General features: G+C 44.9%; 1 protein-coding gene across 1 annotated transcript in view; it reads right to left on the bottom strand.

The window, feature by feature from the left end:
• The window catches only part of emilin1a (elastin microfibril interfacer 1a), a 50,367-nt gene that overhangs the window by 9,692 nt on the left and 23,777 nt on the right, over positions 1-16,898 (bottom strand). The window contains exons 7-15 of the mRNA XM_041865987.2: positions 16,419-16,848; positions 14,148-14,629; positions 13,987-14,035; positions 13,713-13,876; positions 13,416-13,521; positions 5,625-5,840; positions 5,269-5,467; positions 2,778-2,903; positions 2,425-2,442 (exon numbers count right to left, since the gene is read on the bottom strand). Coding sequence (XP_041721921.1) covers positions 2,425-2,442; positions 2,778-2,903; positions 5,269-5,467; positions 5,625-5,840; positions 13,416-13,521; positions 13,713-13,876; positions 13,987-14,035; positions 14,148-14,629; positions 16,419-16,848 — 1,790 coding nt within the window. The remainder of the gene's footprint in view (positions 1-2,424; positions 2,443-2,777; positions 2,904-5,268; positions 5,468-5,624; positions 5,841-13,415; positions 13,522-13,712; positions 13,877-13,986; positions 14,036-14,147; positions 14,630-16,418; positions 16,849-16,898) is intronic.

Raw genomic sequence — 16,898 nt, 5'->3', positions numbered from 1 at the left:
GTTTACTGGTTTAAGGAGAGAGAGGTGTGTTTATCCTGTTGGATCTGGTATCAGGGGAGAGAGATGTGTTTACTGGTTTCAGGGGAGAGAGGTGTGTTTACTGGTTTAATGGGGAGAGAGGTGTGTTTATCCTGTTAGATCTGGTATCAGGGGAGAGATGTGTGTTTACTGGTATCAGGGGAGAGAGGTGTGTTTACTGGTTTCAGGGGAGAGAGGTGTGTTTACTGGTTTAATGGGGAGAGAGGTGTGTTTACTGGTATCAGGGGAGAGAGGTGTTTTTATCCTGTTGGATCTGGTATCAGGGGAGAGAGGTGTGTTTATCTGTGGATCTGGTATCAGGGAGAGAGGTGTGTTTACTGGTATCAGGGGAGAGAGGTGTGTTTACTGGTATCAGGGGAGAGAGGTGTGTTTATCCTGTTGGATCTGGTATCAGGGGAGAGAGGTGTGTTTACTGGTATCAGGGGAGAGAGGTGTGTTTATCCTGTTGGATCTGGTATCAGGGGAGAGAGGTGTGTTTACTGGTATCAGGGGAGAGAGGTGTGTTTATCCTGTTGGATCTGGTATCAGGGGAGAGAGGTGTTTTTATCCTGTTGGATCTGGTATCAGGGGAGAGAGGTGTGTTTACTGGTATCAGGGGAGAGAGGTGTGTTTATCCTGTTGGATCTGGTTTCAGGGGAGAGAGGTGTGTTTATCCTGTTGGATCTGGTATCAGGGGAGAGAGGTGTGTTTATCCTGTTGGATCTGGTATCAGGGGAGAGAGGTGTGTTTACTGGTTTCAGGGGAGAGAGGTGTGTTTACTGGTTTAATGGGGAGAGAGGTGTGTTTATCCTGTTGGATCTGGTATCAGGGGAGAGAGGTGTGTTTACTGGTATCAGGGGAGAGAGGTGTGTTTACTGGTATCAGGGGAGAGAGGTGTGTTTACTGGTATCAGGGGAGAGAGGTGTGTTTATCCTGTTGGATCTGGTATCAGGGAGAGAGGTGTGTTTACTGGTATCAGGGAGAGAGGTGTTTACTGTATCAGGGGAGAGAGGTGTGTTTATCCTGTTAGATCTGGTATCAGGGGAGAGAGGTGTGTTTACTGGTATCAGGGGAGAGAGGTGTGTTTATCCTGTTGGATCTGGTATCAGGGGAGAGAGGTGTGTTTATCCTGTTGGATCTGGTATCAGGGGAGAGAGGTGTGTTTACTGGTTTAATGGGGAGAGAGGTGTGTTTATCCTGTTGGATCTGGTATCAGGGGAGAGAGGTGTGTTTACTGGTTTAATGGGGAGAGAGGTGTGTTTATCCTGTTGGATCTGGTATCAGGGGAGAGAGGTGTGTTTACTGGTTTAATGGGGAGAGAGGTGTGTTTATCCTGTTGGATCTGGTATCAGGGGAGAGAGGTGTGTTTACTGGTTTAAGGGGAGAGAGGTGTGTTTATCCTGTTGGATCTGGTATCAGGGGAGAGAGGTGTGTTTATCCTGTTAGATCTGGTATCAGGGGAGAGAGGTGTGTTTACTGGTTTCAGGGGAAATTGTTTACTGGTTTCAGGGGAGAGAGGTGTGTTTACTGGTTTCAGGGGAGAGAGGTGTGTTTACTGGTTTAATTGGGAGAGAGTTGTGTTTATCCTGTTGGATCTGGTATCAGGGGAGAGAGGTGTGTTTACTGGTTTCAGGGGAGAGAGGTGTGTTTACTGGTTTCAGGGGAGAGAGGTGTGTTTACTGGTTTCAGGGGAGAGAGGTGTGTTTACTGGTTTAATTGGGAGAGAGTTGTGTTTATCCTGTTGGATCTGGTATCAGGGGAGAGAGGTGTGTTTACTGGTTTCAGGGGAGAGAGGTGTGTTTACTGGTTTCAGGGGAGAGAGGTGTGTTTACTGGTTTCAGGGGAGAGAGGTGTGTTTATCCTGTTGGATCTGGTATCAGGGGAGAGAGGTGTGTTTACTGGTTTCAGGGGAGAGAGGTGTGTTTACTGGTTTCAGGGGAGAGAGGTGTGTTTAGAAATGTTGATGTATCATAACACAATAGGCCTTCACATTGGTGGCGTTAGTTAAAGCATAGCCTATGTAGATGCAATACAGCAGAGGATGACTTAAAGTACCTAAAAGGTACTTAAAAGGCTACAGTACGTACAGTACACAGCACATACAGAACAGCACAGTACATAGAGTACAGCACATACAGCACATACAGCACATACAGAACATACAGAACAGACAGTACAGCACATACAGAACATACAGTACATACAGCACATACAGCACATGCAGTACATACAGAACATGCAGTACAGCACATGCAGTACATACACAGAGTACAAACATACATGAAACGCTAACAAACATAAATGGTGTAATTCAGGATTGGTGTGGGATTCAAGTGAGGGCAGATGAGAGAGTAATGACTCAGATCAATGTTAACATTATTAATAAATAGATACATTATAACATACCTTCTTCTCCTCTCAGACCTGGGATGAAAGATGAAAATATATCATTAAATAACACAACAGTGATTTAGGGCTCTATTCAAACCACATCGCAGAAGTTCAGCTTTACAGCGTGAATGAAATTTAAAGGAAATACTCCTGCTTTAGTGGAGACTGCGTTCACGGTAAACACTGCATATTCCGCTGCTCTATTTCATTTTAGAATTAAAATCGATAGTAATGTCATGGTTATTATACCTTGATTTGAGAGAAAATAAAACCCTGCACTCTGCACATGTCAGTATCACTAGTGTTTATTGAGACCTTTCCAAAGCTTCTGCATCACTTTGAGAAGATCAACTGTGTGTTTGTTTTACCTGGAGGTCCCAGGGGCCCCTCCTTGCCAGGTTTGCCTTGGGGCCCTTCTCCTCCTTGGGGTCCCTTTGGCCCTGGGAGTCCAGTGTAGCCCCTCTCTCCCCTCAGACCGGGCAGCCCAGGCGAACCTTACACATGGAACAAAGGGTGTGCTATTTTTGGACAGCTGACGCAAGCACACACATTTTCTCTTCGAAAATGTACCTTTTTATAGTTTTGTTGTTGATACTTTAATACAAAATTTGTATTTGCGCATAGCACTGCACAGTTAATGCCTTGATATTCAATACAAAACGTCAAGAGATCATTCACCAGAAACCAGAACAGCTAGAAGACAGAAGCACTCTTTACTTAAGTTATGAGTCTACTTAGTGAGATAAACCACATGCCTAGAAAACTATTTGGCAAGACACACCACAGACCATGGTCCAAGGACAAGCTACACTCTCTACTTAAAAATAGTCTACTCGGGCAAGATACACACCGGAGCAGAAAGTTGAAGTGACTGAGGAGGACAGTTAATAACTCCCGGACACATACTGGCTTTATTTCTGGTAACATTCCGTTCAACCTGACCTTGACCATCAACCTCCCTTGGACTCAGTCATGATATCTCTGGTATTCTGCTTTCTCTGCTATGTGGTTTTAAAAGAGAACTACACTACTGCATTTCACTCACCAACAGAAATACCTGACCATCACGCTGACCCCCCGTTAGACTCAGTAATGATATCTCTAAATTCTGCATTATTGCAATGTGGCTTGGACATTCCCATATGTACACTATATATACAAAAGTATGTGGACACCCCTTCAAATGAGTGGATGCGGCTATTTCAGCCGTTGCTGACAAGTGTATAAAATCGAGCACACAGCCATGCAATCTCCATAGACAAACATTGGCATTAGAATGGCCTTATTGAAGAGCTCAGTGACTTTCAAAATGGCACCGTCATAGGATGCTACCTTTCCAACAAGTCAGTTCGTCAAATGTATGTTATTGTCAAGTGGAAACATCTAGGAGCAACAACGGCTCAGCCGCAAAGTGGTAGGCCACACAAGCTCACAGAACGGGACCGCCGAGTGCTGAAGCGCGTAGCATGTAAAAATCGTCTGTCCTTGCTTGCAACACTCACTACCGAGTTCCAAACTGCCTTTGGAAGCAACGTCAGCGCAATAACTGTTCGTCAGGAGCTTAATGAAATGGGTTTCCATGGCCGAGCAGCCGCACACAAGCCTAAGATCATCATGCGTAATGCCAAGCGTCGGCTGGAGTGGTGTAAAGCTCGCCACCATTGGACTCTGGAGCAGTGGAAACGTATTCTCTGGAGGTAGGAATCACGCTTTACCATCTGGCAGTCCGACGGATTAATCTGGGTTTGACAGATGCCAGGAGAATGCTACTTGCCCAAATGCATAGTGCCAAAAGTAAAGTTTGTTGGAGGAGGAATAATGGTCTGGGGCTGTTTTTCATGGCTTGGGCTATGCCCCTTAGTTCCAGTGAAAGGAAATCTTAACGCTACAGCATACAATGACATTCTAGACAATTATGTGCTTCCAACTTTGTGGCAACAGTTTGGGGAAGGGCCTTTCCTTGTTTCAGCATGACTGGGAGGTGACCAAGGCCCTTCCCCCCTGTGCACAAAGCGAGGTCCATACAGAAATGGTTTGTCGAGATCGGCATGGAAGAACTTGACTGGCCTGCACAGAGCCCTGACCTCAACCCCATCAAACACCTTTGGGATGAATTGGAACGCCGACTAACGAGCCAGGCCTAATCACCCAACATCAGTGCCAGACCTCACTAATGCTCTTGTGGCTGAATGGAAGCAAGTCCCCACAGCAATGTTCTAGTGGAAAGCCTTCCCAAAAGAGTGGAGGCTGTTATAGCAGCAAAGGGGGGGGACCACCAACTCAATATTAATGCCCATGGTTTTGGAATGAGATGTTCGGGAGCAGTTGTCCACATACTTTTGGTCATGTAGTGTATCTTAGACGTGCACTTAACTTCACTCACTAAGTCCAAATCAACTGAAATAGGATAGGATACAGGATTTATTGTCTCTGAGGGGAAAATTGTCATCAACTCAATGACTTGGCTTTGAAGTTACTAAAAGGTCATTTCGCCCAACAATTTGGCACATTGCACTTCACGTCCCTTCAGTACACTCACCGACAAAGTCCTGTCTTACTATGTCTGCTGTATGGTGACAAAATAATTTCCCCTTAATAAAATACAATGTAATATCATCTCTCATGTCATGTGGCTTGGACCTTGGACGTGCACTTTCACATCACTTTACTTCAGTCGACAGTCCTGTTGTTTGAAGATTGACGAAGTACAATCTCATCTCTCATCTCATGTGACTTGGACATGGATGTGCTTTAGAGCATTTAATTTCAGCAACAATCAACTCAATGACTTGGTTTAAAGTGACCAAAAGGTGATTTAGTTTTGAACATTGCACTCTCCCTTCACTTCACTCCACTCACCGACAAAGTCCTGTTGTTTAAAGCTGTAGAACCCCTTGAGGACGTCGAGGACAGAGGTGTTGAGCCTGTTGATGTCAGAGTGGACGTCTGGAAGCTGGACATGCTGGATGTTGTCGATGGACTCGTCGTGGAAGATGACCGTAGAGTTGAGCGTGTTGACACAGTTCCACAGCCCTGACACATGTCTGTTCAGCCCCTCCTTTATAATAATAAAAAAGAAGAAGACTCATCATCATCATCATCATCATCATCATCATCATCATACAATTTCAAGAAATCCAAGGACACTGCACAAAACACAAATGAAAATGAAAAAAGCCACCAAAAAGGATACAAATTCAAAAGAGATTCACTACCTTGATCTTGGCCAGGCTGTTGGAGACACCATCCAGCCGACCACAGACCTCCTCCATCTTGGACAGCCTCTTGTCCAGCCCGTCCCCAGACCGACGACACTCCCCTATCTCCGTCACGTAGTTACTGGTGATGGTCTTTATCTCCCGGCCCAGGTCAGTGAAGCGCCCCCTGGTGTCCTCGATGTGCTCGTCCAGCTCTGTCTGCACCTTGTCCAACTTGGGGACGGAGAGGTTGACAGTGATTCATTATGGAGCGTGCAATACAGAACTGTGAAATATAACTGTGCAATATAAATCCCTCATTTACTAAAGTGTTTCCTTTATTCTGGCAGTTACATGTACTGTATAAACTTAGACAACTTTAATTTACTGTGCATTCGGAAATTATTCAGAACCCTTGATGTTTTCCACATTTTGTTATGTTACAGCCTTATTCTAAAATTGATGAAATTGTTTTTTTTTCTCCACTCAATCTACACAAAATAACACATAATGAAAAAGCTAAAACATGTTTAGATTATTTTGCAAATTTTACAAAAAATTAAAATATGACATTTACGTAAGTATTCAGACCCTTTAATCAGTACTTTGTTGAAGCACCTTTGGCAGCGATTACAGCCTTCAGTCTTCTTGACCCTACAAGCTTGGCACACCTGTATTTGTCCTGTTCTTCTCTGCAGATCCTCTCAAACTCAGTCAGGTTGGATGGGGAGCGTCGCTGCACAGCTATTTTCAGGTCTCTCCAGAGATGTTTGATTGGGTTCAAGTCCGGGCTCTGGCTGGGCCACTCAAGGACATTTAGACACTTGTCTTGAAGCCATTCCTGCGTTGTCTTGGCTGTATGCTTAGGGTTGTTAACCTGTTGGAAGGTGAACCTTCGCCCCCGTCTGAGGTCCTGAGCGCTCTGGAGCCGTTTTTTTTATCAAGGATCTCTCTGTACTTTGCTCTGTTCATCTTTCCCTCGATCCTGACTAGTCTCCCAGTCCCTGCCACTGAAAAACATCCCCACAGCATGATGCTGCCACCACGATGCTTCACCGTAGGGATGGTGCCAGGTTTCCTCCAGACGTGACGCTTGGCATTCAGGCCAAAGAGTTCAATCTTGGTTTCATCAGACCAGAGAATCTTGTTTCGCATGGTCTGTTAGTCCTTTAGGTGCCTTTTGGCAAACTCCAAGTGGGCTGTCATGTGCCTTTTACTGAGGATTGGCTTCCGTCTGGCCACTCTACCATAAAGGCCTGATTGGTGGAGTGCTGCAGAGGTGGTTGTCCTTCTGGAAGGTTCTCCCATCTCCACAGAGGAACTCTGGAGCTGAGTGACCATCGGGTTCTTGGTCACCTCCCTGACTAAGGCCCTTCTCCCCCGATTGCTCAGTTTGGCTTGACGGCCAGCTCGTGGAAGAGTCTTGGTGGTTCCAAACTCCTTCCATTTAAGAATGATGGAGGCCACTGTGTTCTTGGGGACCTTCAATGCTGCAGACATTTTGTGGTACCCTTCCCCAGATCTGTGCCTTGACACAATCCTGTCTCGGAGCTCTACGGACAATTCCTTCGACCTCATGGCTTGGTTTTTGCTCTGACATGCACTGTCAACTGTGGGACCTTAAATAGACAGGTGTGTGCCTTTCCAAATCATGTCCAATCAATTGAATTTACCACAGGTGGACTCCAATCAAGTTGTAGAAACATCTCAAGGATGATAAATGGAAACAGGATGCGCCTGAGCTCAATTTCGGTCTCATAGCAAAGGAATTTCAGTTTTTTCTTTTAAATACATTTGTAAAAATGTGGTATAGTGTATAGATTGATGAGGGAAAAAAATATTTTATCAATTTTAGAATAAAGCTGTAACGTAACAAAATGTGGAAAAAGGGAAGGGGTCTGAATACTTTCCGAATGCACAGTCCATGGTAATGGAGATGTGAATCTATAAAATCTATGGGGGGAGCTACATGTGTATGTCATGACTATATATCTGATGTAACCCACTGGCCACACCCGCTCATTTCAACATGGACATTTGGGTAATATTTGGTTGAGACGTTGATCAATGAGATTTCAACCTTTATTTACCCACTCAAAAAGACAGCCAGAAGTTTGTTGAATTCCCAATGTGTTATCCCTATGCTTTCAACCATCTAAAAGCAGAACGAAATTCCAATGGTTTAGTTGTCATCTAAGGGCTCTATTTTAACAAAAAACAATCTATGTGCGGTATAGGTGAGTCAGAAATATTTATTATATTTTCTGTATGAGTGCAATAGCAATGTCTTGCTAATTGCCTATAATTTCCACCTGTTGTCTATTCCATTGTGTTGTTTAAGTGTTCCCTTTATTTTCAGTGTATTTTCTGTATGAGTGCAATAGCTGGTGGTAGTCCGAAAGGGCAATAAACATGTAAAGCGTTGGTCCCATGAGCTGAAATAAAAGATCCCAGACATGTTCCATACCCACAAAAAGCTTATTTCTTTCCAATTTTCTGCACACATTTCTTTACATCCCTGTTAGTTAGCATTTCTCCTTTGACAATATAATCCATCCACCTGACCAGATGTGGCATATCAAGAAGCTGATTAAACAGCATGATCATTACACAGGTGCATCTTGTGCTGGGGACAATAAAAGGCCACTAAAATGTGCAGTTTCGTCACACAACACAATGCCACAGATGTCTCAAGTTTTGAGGGAGCGTGCAATTGGCATGCTGACTGCAAGAATGTCCATCAGAGCTGTTGCCAGAGAATTTAGTGTTAATTTCTCTACCATAAGCCACCTCCAACGTCATTTTAGAGAATTTGGCAGTACGTATTTCTGTCTGTAACAAAGCCCTTTTGTGGGGAAAAACTAATTCTGTTTGGCTGGGCTTGGCTCCCCAGTGGGTGCACCCCTGCCCAGTCATGTGAAATCCATAGGTTAGGGCCTGACAAATTTATTTCAACTGACTGATTTCCTTATATGAACCGTAGCTCAGTAAAATCGTTGAAATTGTTGCATGTTGCGTTTATATTTTTGTTCAGTATAAATGTACTGTTTTGGTTTACTTACATAATAATACGGAATGCTCTGAGACCAGGTTGAATGTTACTTACATTATAATACGAAATGCTCTGAGACCAGATTGAATGTTACTTACATAATAATACGAAATGCTCTGAGACCAGGTTGAATGTTACTTACATAATAATACGAAATGCTCTGAGACCAGGTTGAATGTCACTTACACAATAATACGAAATGCTCTGAGACCAGGTTGAATGTTACTTACATATTAATACGAAATGCTCTGAGACCAGGTTGAATGAGGAGGCAACAGGGCCAATAAGCCTCCTGCATAACTAGTATAAGTGTAACTGCGGCTCCCCTACTTCCTGTTTCAACGACTATAGAGGCCTTTACACATTGCACTTCTCCCATTAGTTGTATTGTTATATTATTATGTGTGAGGCACGTTCTCAATAAGCAAGATATAGCCTAAGCTTACCGTCGATATGGCATTACGTATATAAAGGTATTTCTGTTTTTTTATTTTTTTTATAAATGTGTAAAAATTTATAAAAAACTGTTTTTTTTGCTTTGTCATTATGGGGTATGGTGTGTAGATTGAGGAGGAAAAGCATTTATTTAATCCATTTTAGAAAAAGGCTGTAACGTAACAAAATGTGGAAAAAGGGAAGGGGTCTGAATACTTTCCGAATGCACTGTATGGCCTATGGGTATTTGTGTATAGGCCCACTGCAGCTGTGATTGGTTATGGAGCACCTACGGGCCTGAATCGTGCATGTCAATGCAATAGAATGCTACTCCAATGCGCGCTGCCTACAAGAAAATCTCTTGCACAGTTCGTTTTTCATACTAAGTCTTGCATTGTTCATTTTGTTTCGGTATGTTACACTGAAAGTGGCTCTAATATTGTGTTGATTCGGGCAAAATTCCCAGAGGAGAGCGAAACGTTGACAGTGTTTAACTAAAGGGGAAAACTCTAGAGAGTTGAGTGAAGTTCAATCTCGTGCTTCTCTGCGAGCCGATATTTTATCTGCTCATGAGTAGATCATTTACAAACCTTTTATGGATTGGCTACTGGCTAATGCCTGGCCAGGATAAGGCAGACACATTGGCTACTGGCTAATGCCTGGCCAGGATAAGGCAGACACATTGGCTACTGGCTAATGCCTGGCCAGGATAAGGCAGACACATTGGCTACTGGCTAATGCCTGGCCAGGATAAGGCAGACACATTGGCTACTGGCTAATGCCTGGCCAGGATAATGCAGACACATTCTTGCTATGCCTGGCCAGGATAAGGCAGACACATTGGCTACTGGCTAATGCCTGGCCAATAACCACATTGGCTACTGGCTAATGCCTGGCCAGGATAAGGCAGACACATTGGCTACTGGCTAATGCCTGGCCAGGATAAGGCAGACACATTGGCTACTGGCTAATGCCTGGCCAGGATAAGGCAGACACATTGGCTACTGGCTAATGCCTGGCCAGGATAAGGCAGACACATTGGCTACTGGCTAATGCCTGGCCAGGATAAGGCAGACACATTGGCTACTGGCTAATGCCTGGCCAGGATAAGGCAGACACATTGCTGTTGATTATAGCAGGGTGAGGGTAACCTACCAAAGGCTTGTTTTTTTAATCAAACTAAACGAAAAACAAGCAATAACATAAATGCATAAAGCCTACATGGAGTTTTATTTAACACACATAATATAATAATAATAATTATATAATGGTCTCAGAGCATTTCGTATTATTATCCAAAATAATAACAGGAGCTGGCTAAAATAATGTAATAATGTAATAATGTGATAATGTAATAATGTAGCCTACATAGATAAAAAACGGGAGGTCTGCTCACTGTTTTGCTGCCAAACTTGATCTTGTAATAATAACGCTTTAGTGATTAAGATTTATTTCAAAGCGGTCTCACTACAAACCCTTTATCGATAGTTTTGACCACTTGGCGAATGCATTGGGCATGAAAAAAAAACAGCATTCACCTCCCGAGTGGCGCAGCGGTCTAAGGCACTGCATCGCAGTGCTTGAGGCGTCACTACTGACCGGGGTTCGATCGCAGGCTGTGTCACAACCGGCCGTGACCGGGAGTCCCGTAGGGCGGCGCACAATTGGCCCAGCGTCGTCCGGGTTAGGGGAGGGTTTGGCTAGGGGGTGCTTTACTTGGCTCATCACGCTCTAGCGACTCCTTGTGGTGGGCTGGATGCCTGCAGGCTGACTTCGTCAGTTCAACGGTGTTTCCTCCGACACGTTGGTGCGGCTGGCTTCCGGGTTAAGTGGGTGGGTGTTAAGAAGCGCGGTTTGGCGGGTCATGTTTCGGAGGACGCATGACTCGACCTTCGCCTCTCTTGAGCCCACTGGGGAGTTGCAGCAATGAGACAAGATCGAAATTGGGGAGAAAAATTGGGGAGAAAAATTGGGGAGGTGCACATAGAATGGCCAGGAGGATACAGACAGCTCAAGAGGTATGGTTAGATATGCAGAAAAATAGACATATGTTTTACATTGAAATAAATGATTATGGTTCTAGATTGCAGGAAACCGCTAAATTCTCCAACTTCCGGACAGGGGGCCGAGCACCCCTCCGGACCACACCCCAGCCATCCTCACGTACTTTGTGCACCCTCAGATTTTTGGGGTGAATGACGTCCCCGGTTGAGACTACATCAAAAGTACATGGTGCTAGTGATCAATGCCGTTTGAGATTCTGCACATATTATTACAGCAATTGTGAAGATCTCCACAGACCTGCGACCTTTGCACGCTATCTTATAATAATATGCCATTTAGCAGACGCTTTTATCCAAAGCGACTTACAGTCATGTGCGCATACATTTTTACATATGGGTGGTCGCGGGGGATCGAACCCACTACCCTGGCGTTACAAGCGCCGTGCTCTACCAATTGAGCTACAGAGGACCACATTCAACGTGCAAGCTACAACCAGCTGCCGTGCCGGTTGCAGCGTGAGTGGAAGTAGTTAGAACGCGCATTTTATGGCTTAGAAAAGTGTTGAACAAAGTGTTGACAGTGATGAATAACAACTTAAACAGGAACTTACTGATAAAAACAGCAGCTCTTTGCTGTATTCGTTGAGTCTCTCGCCTAGTCGTGGTTTTAAAGGTTTTTAAAATCACAGTATCAACTTTGCCGTGCGTTCAAGGCTTCTTTTTACAGTCTATGGCTCGAGGAAACTGAGCAGACACAGTGATCTGATCTATCTGATTGGCCAGCGGTACGCCTATAGGCAGTGGTGGAAAAAGCACTCAGTTGTCAGGCTTGAGTAAAAGTAAAGATACCTTAATAGAAAATGACTCAAGTAAAAGTGAAAGTCACCCAGTAACATACTACTTGAGTAAAAGTCTAAAAGTATCTGGTTTTAAATGTACTTAAGTACAGTTGTGGAAAAAGTACTCAATTGTCATACTTGAGTAAAAGTACAAAGTTAAAGTAAATACTATACATACAATTCCTTATGTTAAGCAAACCAGACGGCACGATTTTCTTGTTTTTTTAATTTACGGTCAGCCAGGGGCACACTCCAACACTCAGACATCATTTACAAACACAGTATTTGTGTTTAGTGAGCCCGCCAGATCAGAGGCAGTAGGGACAACAACGCATTATATTGATAGGTGCGTGAATTGGACCATATTGCTGTCCTGCCTGAGCATTTGAAATTTATTTGAGTACTTTTTGGTGTCAGGGAAAATGTATGGAGTAAAAAGTACATTATTTCCTTTAGGAATGTAGTGGAGTAAAAGTAAAAGTTGTCAAAAATATAAGTAGTAAAATAAAGTACAGATACCCCCAAAAAACTACTTAAGTAGTACTTTCAAGTATTTTTACTTAAGTAATTTACACCACTGCCTGTAGGTGGACTTGATTTGCTCTCTGGGCCTGCCGGGTAGGCAGAGTACTACCTTCAGACACATGAACTGGTTCAAAATGGGAACACTTTGCCTTCCCAGGCTGCAGAATCAAGTGCACCTACCGCCAACATCGCAACAACAAAAAAAAAGAAACAAAAAAAAAGGAACGCTTGGTTTTATTTATCGTTGGGTTTTTTACAGACATTTTGGGGGATGGACTAGGAATGGTGACCACTGCTATAGGTCTATTTGTATTGTCTAGTTGAATTCTGGGTTGAATTAAAACAATTGCTGTTGATGACTTTGCAAATGCTATTTAGGCCTAAATAGTATCATCGATGATATATGACTTATAGAGTATGGGTACATTTGATTTGCTCTGTTAAACCTACCCTTTGAATGACTTCGATAGCAACAGTGAATCTATTTAGCTATCAAGAGATCTCTCAATAACCATTCTCACGATAGCACATTGGTAGAAGTCAGTGACAAAAGCTGGGCTTGGTTAAAACCCTGGCTGGGAGACCAAAGATCAGCTGTAGATAGAGAAACTCTCCAGTAGGAGGTGCTGTCCTGCCTATAGTATTTTTAATGATAGTGGATATAACGCTGAAGATCTGACGTTGTTTCAGAGGTACAAATTCAACATATTTTATACAAGGTTTGTCTATGTTTAAAATTGGTTACCATGATGACCTAATCCTGTGGTTGAAATTTCACCCTCTAAACAAAAGTTGATTACGTTTTTCAAAATCCAATGTATTTTCCACGTAGATTCCACGTCACAACACTTTAACATATTACGTTGAAACAACAAGTTTCGTGCCCAGTGGGAATTGTCTGTCTGCAAACGCAGTACACTTTCTGTGAAGAACAGACAATAAAAGTATATCTGACCTCGGACATGATGTTATCCTTGGTAGAGCCCAGGTCTATGAGGGCGTTCCCGTGCCCCTGGACTGTGCGACCCAGCCCCTTCACAGAGTCATTCAGGGTAGTGAACCTGTACAACAGTGGTGGTTATAGCTAATAATATAATATCTAATAATAAAGCAGATCATCTTGTCTTGAGTGTTTTACAATGGGACCCTATTTTCTTTATAGTGCGCTACTTTTGATGCAGCCCGTAGAGACCAAAAATAGTGCACTAAATATGGAACAAGGGTACCATTTGGGATGACGGACAATATTTACCTGATGGTGAACTTGGACAGTTCTCCCTGGATGGATTTCAGGTCCGTTCCCAACCGTTCGTTGAGGGTTGTACGTCCGTCTAGGTTTTTCTTTAGGTCCGTCAGGCCGGTGTCACACTTCCCTGTACACTCCTCCACTTCCTCCCTCAGCCTCCACACCCCTTCCTTTTAGATAACAAACACACGCAGCTATATTCACGCACGACAGATACAGCTACAGATTGGTAAACACAAACACATCGTCACAAGAATGGCTTTTCATTGATGTAATTTGCCTGCAGGTTGGAGCACTGCTGGGAGCAGGAGGACTCCTCAGATTCAAACCTGTAGAGAGTAAAGACGGTGGCTGTTAATGTGGTGAAACACTGTGCATTTTACTTTGCTATTCAATAAATACACAAACACACACACACACACACAAAACAAATAATCAAACCTGTTGCGCAGGTTGGTCAGTTCCGCTTGGCACCTCCCGAGGGCGCTGTTGGTGCTGTTGGTGAACGACTGCAGGTCTTTCTCTACTGAGCTACAGACGGAGCAGTCATCCACGCTCCGCCTCAGCGTCTCCACCTCCGTGACTACCTGGTTGAAGCGCTCCCCCGTCGACCCTTTGATCTTCTTGATGTCGTTGCTGAGATTCACCACTCTGTCTATCATAGAGTCACCGGTCAGCGACAGGTCCATGAGTCTGGTATCAAACTTCTGGATGTCCTCCTCGTTGGCCTCTACCCTCCACTCCAGGGTCTTGACCGTGTCTTCTGTCTTACGGCCCTTCCCATTGGGGCCGCAGGTCTCGGAGCACATGTCCGCTGTCGACGACAGTTTGGCGTCGATAAAGTTTGTTGTGTTCTCTAGTTGACCCAGACGTCGGCTGTGGTCGGTAACCGTGTCCGTCAGAACTGTGAGGTCCAGCTCCACCTTGAATGAATAAAGGAGTAGTAAGTAAGTAAGTAGGTAGCCCAAAGGACAGGAGTCTATCAGATTGATGTACCAGTACACCTCCCTGGACAGGACACTAGTCTATCTCCTGTTTCTGTAGTGAGGCAGCTTGATCTACCAGTACACCCCCTGGACAGGACACTAGTCTATCTCCTGTTTCTGTAGTGAGGCAGCTTGATCTACCAGTACACCCCCTGGACAGGACACTAGTCTATCTCCTGTTTCTCTAGTGAGGCAGCTTGATGTACCAGTACACCCCCTGGACAGGACACTAGTCTATCTCCTGTTTCTGTAGTGAGGCAGCATGATGTACAGTACACCCCCTGGACAGGACACTAGTCTATCTCCTGTTTCTGTAGTGAGGCAGCTTGATGTACAGTACACCCCCTGGACAGGACACTAGTCTATCTCCTGTTACTGTAGTGAGGCAGCTTGATGTACAGTACACCCCCTGGACAGGGCACTAGTCTATCTCCTGTTTCTGTAGTGAGGCAGCTTGATGTACCAGTACACCCCCTGGACAGGACACTAGTCTATCTCCTGTTTCTGTAGTGAGGCAGCTTGTTGTACAAGTACACCCCCTGGACAGGACACTAGTCTATCTCCTGTTTCTGTAGTGAGGCAGCTTGATGTACAGTACACCCCCTGGACAGGACACTAGTCTATCTCCTGTTTCTGTAGTGAGACAGCTTGATGTACCAGTACACCCCCTGGACAGGACACTAGCCTATCTCCTGTTTATGTAGTGAGGCAGCTTGATGTACCAGTACACCCCCTGGACAGGACACTAGTCTATCTCCTGTTTCTGTAGTGAGGCAGCTTGATGTACAGTACACCCCCTGGACAGGACACTAGTCTATCTCCCTGTTTCTGTAGTGAGACAGCTTGATGTACCAGTACACCCCCTGGACAGGACACTAGTCTATCTCCTGTTTCTGTAGTGAGGCAGCTTGATGTACAGTACACCCCCTGGACAGGACACTAGTCTATCTCCTGTTTCTGTAGTGAGGCAGCTTGTTGTACAAGTACACCCCCTGGACAGGACACTAGTCTATCTCCTGTTTCTGTAGTGAGGCAGCTTGATGTACAGTACACCCCCTGGACAGGACACTAGTCTATCTCCTGTTTCTGTAGTGAGGCAGCTTGATGTACCAGTACACCCCCTGGACAGGACACTAGTCTATCTCCTGTTTCTGTAGTGAGGCAGCTTGATGTACAGTACACCCCCTGGACAGGACACTAGTCTATCTCCTGTTTCTGTAGTGAGGCAGCTTGATGTACAGTACACCCCCTGGACAGGACACTAGTCTATCTCCTGTTACTGTAGTGAGGCAGCTTGATGTACCAGTACACCCCCTGGACAGGACACTAGTCTATCTCCTGTTTCTGTAGTGAGGCAGCTTGATGTACCAGTACACCCCCTGGACAGGACACTAGTCTATCTCCTGTTTCTGTAGTGAGGCAGCTTGATGTACAGTACACCCCCTGGACAGGACACTAGTCTATCTCCTGTTTCTGTAGTGAGACAGCTTGATGTACCAGTACACCCCCTGGACAGGACACTAGCCTATCTCCTGTTTATGTAGTGAGGCAGCTTGATGTACAGTACACCCCCTGGACAGGACACTAGTCTATCTCCTGTTTCTGTAGTGAGGCAGCTTGATGTACCAGTACACCCCCTGGACAGGACACTAGTCTGTCGCAGGGCCTTATCCCGATCCAACATATGTTTTTAATGTAGGCCTATGCGTAGAGCTGATCTATCTACCTTGCCTATCCTGTACCCGTGGTCGTCCATGTGGCTGAGGACCATGTTGCGGATGGTGGTGACCTCTCTCTGCAGGTTGTCCTTCATGTTGTTTCCTGTGTTGGTAAACTTCTGCTCTGTCTTCCTCACCGTGTTGTTCAACCTCCTCTCCACCTCCCTCAGTCTACCGTTCAGCTTCTCCTCCGTCACCTTCGTCCTCGCTCCTCCTCCTCCTCCACCCGACCCCCCACCCAGCTCCTTGTCCAGGCGTTCTCTGATGACGTCATAGCCTTGTGCTGTGGTGTTAAACTTCCCCTCCACGGTGGTCAGTCTCCTGTCCAGCTCAGTAAGGGTGTTGCAGCAGCCCTGGGTGCGCTCCATCTCCCTCCTGGTGACGGCCATGTTGTGGCGGTAATGTTGGTCCATGGAGCTCAGCTGCTTCTCCAGAGCACTAGTTATGGGGGTGACATTAATGCCAACAAATAATTTAATTTTAAATTC

The sequence above is a fragment of the Coregonus clupeaformis genome, chromosome 36, assembly GCF_020615455.1.
Source record: "Coregonus clupeaformis isolate EN_2021a chromosome 36, ASM2061545v1, whole genome shotgun sequence".
NCBI classification, from domain to species: Eukaryota; Metazoa; Chordata; class Actinopteri; order Salmoniformes; family Salmonidae; genus Coregonus; species Coregonus clupeaformis.
This window is presented reverse-complemented; position numbering and strand designations above follow the sequence as displayed.